Source organism: Mytilus edulis, chromosome 5 (assembly GCF_963676685.1).
Source record: "Mytilus edulis chromosome 5, xbMytEdul2.2, whole genome shotgun sequence".
Taxonomy (NCBI): domain Eukaryota; kingdom Metazoa; phylum Mollusca; class Bivalvia; order Mytilida; family Mytilidae; genus Mytilus; species Mytilus edulis.
Window position 1 is genome coordinate 65,466,031 of NC_092348.1, and position 4,345 is coordinate 65,470,375.

The 4,345-nt window shown below is 30.3% G+C and overlaps 1 protein-coding gene across 1 annotated transcript; it reads left to right on the top strand.

Annotated features, from left to right (window-relative positions):
• Window positions 1-1,399: 1,399 nt before the first annotated feature.
• On the top strand, window positions 1,400-3,922 carry LOC139525192 (iroquois-class homeodomain protein IRX-3-like). Its single transcript, XM_071320383.1, has 5 exons — window positions 1,400-1,438; window positions 1,909-2,046; window positions 2,450-2,556; window positions 2,886-3,370; window positions 3,636-3,922. Exons 1-5 carry the CDS (start codon window positions 1,400-1,402, stop codon window positions 3,920-3,922), a joined length of 1,056 nt encoding a protein of 351 aa, XP_071176484.1.
• Window positions 3,923-4,345: the final 423 nt, after the last annotated feature.

Here is a 4,345-nt window from a genome sequence, read left to right on the forward strand (position 1 = left end):
CAAATTAATCTAAAAAAGCCAAGAAAAATACTTAATTGATATTTTTATTTTAATTTTATTTTTCCTTTATTTTTTTATGTACAGTCAAACCTGCTTGAGAGACCACCTGTATTAAGCAACAACATGTGTTAAAAGATCACCAATTTTAGATCCCCCTGTAGTACATTTCATATAAATTGAACCTGTATTAAAAGACCACCAGTCTTAAGAGACCACTTTCTTGCTCTCCCTTAAGTGGTCTCTTAAAACAGGTTTGACTGTATATATATATGTAATAATAGACGTCCATCGTCGTTCAAATTAGTGCAACTTCTCAGCACTGAAAATATAAAAGATTTGCGTAATTTGTGTAAATTCTTGTTTTATGCACTTAATCATATTAGGACCGAACTGTTATTGGTCAATACTTCATATTTATTTGCTTCTCTGATGTATTATATCATATTGTGTTATAAAAATGTATTTGTATTTATTGCACTGATAAGCATAATGCGCTTAAAGTAATAAAGTATTGAATTGTATATCATTTCCGTAAAACTGTAAAAATTGTAAATTTCATAATCTTTCAAAATTTGTCATCAACTAATGTGCAAAAAATAGCTGAGTAAAGTGTTCTATAATGTTCTGTTCAGAGGACTCAAAAGAACACATGCCACTGTCATTCTTAGAATTTGGTTATGAATAACGGGAATTAAAAGATTTTTTTGTGAAAAGGCCGATCTAATAAAAACGGAACTACATATTTATAACATGGAAGAATGTTAACGGTAAAAACTGACAGCTTAGATAAATAAAAATAGCCATATAAGCTCACTAACAACCCCAAGAATAAAACTATTTAGGTAAAATAGATTGTGATAAACATTAATTCTATAAATTGAAATGTACATTTATGACAGTTTATGGCATATTGCCTATCCAAATAAAATTTAATTAATTGCTATTTTGTGGTATCGCATGTTGTATCTCGAGTATTAAAATGATTTTAATTTTTAAAATATTTTGGCATTTTTATTATTCATTCAAAAATAACCCTAAAGACAATGTATACCATGTCCTTACACGGAAATCAATTGTCATTATTTGACCATAATTCCAATCGCGTGTCCACTACAAGAATCACCAATGACCCCTGGGGTCAAATATGAAAATACAATACATACTGCAAGTTTTAATTACAATTTACATGTTTTTTATCTGTACATCTATGTTTTCTTTTGAAATACAATCAGTATACAACGTTTCAGTGATTAGAGAAATTAACACTCAATGTTGTGCCATATAATATAAATATCAAGAGTTTGATGGTAATGTCAGTATTCAAAACTTTCATCCCTTTCTTGCAACAGTTTCATACTTACTTATTTATAAGTGTAAAGTTTTCACAACCATATTCAACATGAATGTTTACAGTCCTTACGGTACACCAGATTTTCAGGTGAGATTCAAAATTAATTCTAATGTAAATATTTGGTTTCACATTAATCACAAAAAAGCGTTGTTTAAATGCAAGGCCCCGTGTTAAAGGCTGTACTTTGAGCTATAATGAGGCCGAACTTTGAGCTATAATGATTTACTTTTACAAATTCTGACTTGGATGAGAGAGTTGTCTCATTGGCACTCATACCACATCTTTTTATATCTATTGTTATATGGTCATTATATTTGATTTCGTTTTAAATGTTTATATATGAAATGAATTATTGCTCTTTTTCTGTCGTTGGGTTGCTTGCTTATTGTATAATCTACATCTATATTTTCATACAAAAACTATAGTACATAAATTAGTTTAAACAATTATTGAAAAAAGTAATTCAAATCAATCCAAATTTCAGTGGCACAATCATGGAGCTACTTTGCTTTGATTTTTATACCTTTGTTAATATATAATCCTTTATTTTATTTCAGATGTATCAGCGAAACTATAATATCAGAGGAAATTACTACCAACCATCGCCACAGACAATACCACTAGCACCAATCCAGAACAATATGCTATCTCCGTATTACCCACATAATACATATCCACACAATGGAGCTGGAATGGTTGGTAGCTTTTTGTTATTATTTTTTTAAGGAGAACTAATAAGGACACGTTTTTTTTTTTCTCTAGGTGTTGTTGATGTTACCAACAGCAGTGATTAAACATGACTTATGCTTTTAAAACAACGAATATGCATGGAAAATTAGTCCCATATAACTTAATAAAAAGAACATTCACTTAGAATCAATGAAATAATTCTGAATCATTTAACTTAAAGCACAATTTCAGATCTAAACTATAATACGATCTTGCATGTAACCTATTTATTATTTTTTTTTTGGCGGGTAGGGGTGTAATTGCATGATTTCAGCCCATCTTATGCTTCACTTATCCATAGTCCATTAGTATGATTAAATATTGTATATTTAAAATGTAAATAAATTATTTTATGAATTATAATTTCAGTATTATCCGATGCAGACACCACAAGAAAGTTCCTATATTACCCAGAATTCAAGCTGTCAGGTTCCTTCTCTTGAAACGGTATTACGAACGCAAGTTCAAGATTATATGTAAGTTCAGATTTTTAGTTATGCTCTAGAAACACCAGGGTAAAGGTGTTATGTATTTGCATATATATTAAACAGTAACCCAACAACCTAATAACATTAGAAAAAGATGTGTACAGGACGAAATTATTTTACTTTAAATTATTCACATGCAAACCATTTGGTTCTTACTTTAAATACTGTTCCCTTGTGTCTATATCTTTTGCACTAAATATACTCATTTGAATAAACTTTTATTCATTGTATTTTACTACTTTTATAATTTATGACAGCGCCGGTTAAAAAAGAATAGAATGTACTTTAGGAAATAACATTACTTTGATATTTTACAGAAAATTAGGACTAGAAAAACAAATATCTGAAGTTTCAGCTTCCAAAGGCAATACAAAAATTTTGAAAGATTGGTTGAAACAACACAGAAACAACCCATACCCGACAAAGACGGACAAAGTTATGTTGGCTTATTCAACTAACATGACCATGACCCAAATTTCAAACTGGTTTGCAAATTCAAGAAGAAGAATTAAACTAGAGAAAAGTGAAAAAGAGTTGAATGACAGTTTGTTGGGATCTTCTTGTGATGATAAAAAACGACTAACATGTCGTGAAGACGTGAGACAATCAGAAACATTATCTAGCGCCAAATTTAAAACCGGAAATAAAGAATGCGCATTGGATTCATCACGTGGCGAAAACGTAAACGAGACATTTCAGAGTTCTTTTAACGAAACGAACATTACTCCAGATAGTGGACTTGAGAGTTTTATAGAGACGGAAGATTCGTTTGAAAAACGTGAGAACGCAAAAGATCACAAAGGTATACACATCTTGATTAATAGTACATCTTAGTTTGATCATATATAATATAACTTGTAACTCTAATATACTAATTTTTTCAAATTGTTTTGCAGAAAATTTCTAATTCAAAACCTGAGAATAGACTTTCAGTAAATTAAACAGCAGTATATATCTGCATTGAAAAAAAAAACAAATTTATAGTATTAACGTTTAGTTCTGCAGATTGTATTAGATACACAGTCAGTTTGTTTGATTGTGTAAATAATACGTTTTATCTTTTTCAGATATAAAGTGCAAGACAAATTTGTTTGGAACAGATCCATTGACAGATGTTACAGTCGAACCATTAGAGACAAAACCAGATACAATAAATGTAACAGTCGAACCATTGGAGATAAAACCACGTACATTAGACGTATCATTCGCAAATAAAGATACAACTGTTTGTTTAGTCGAATCACCGGAGACAAAACCAAATACCTTTGACGAATCATTTGAGAATAAAAGTACAACGGCTGTTTATAGGACATCGAAGATATGGTCTATTACCGATATTCTTAATTCAAAATAACATTCATTTAGTGACGTGTCACGTGATGCATGGTAGTGCTAAAGGGAAAACAATACGCTTGTATACGTTTTACAAAGAAACATGTACATGTATGTATCTTGTAATATAATCATTAGTGCTTATTTCTATCCAATAAAAGAAAACTTGAATACTAATATACTTGTTACTCTTTAAGTTATGATTTCAATATCAACACTGTTCATTATTCTACCAGTCTACTGTGTTTCATATTTTTCATGTCGAGGCCTTTTATAGCTGACTATCCAGTATGTGTTTATCTCATTGTTGAAGGCCGTGTGGTTACCAATAACCACTTCGTTCGAACATAATTGGACAGTTGTCTTATTTGTAATCGATACCAGATCTCCTTATTTTCATATTAACTCACCAGCCACAAAGGATTCTGGTAATGAATGGCTGTTT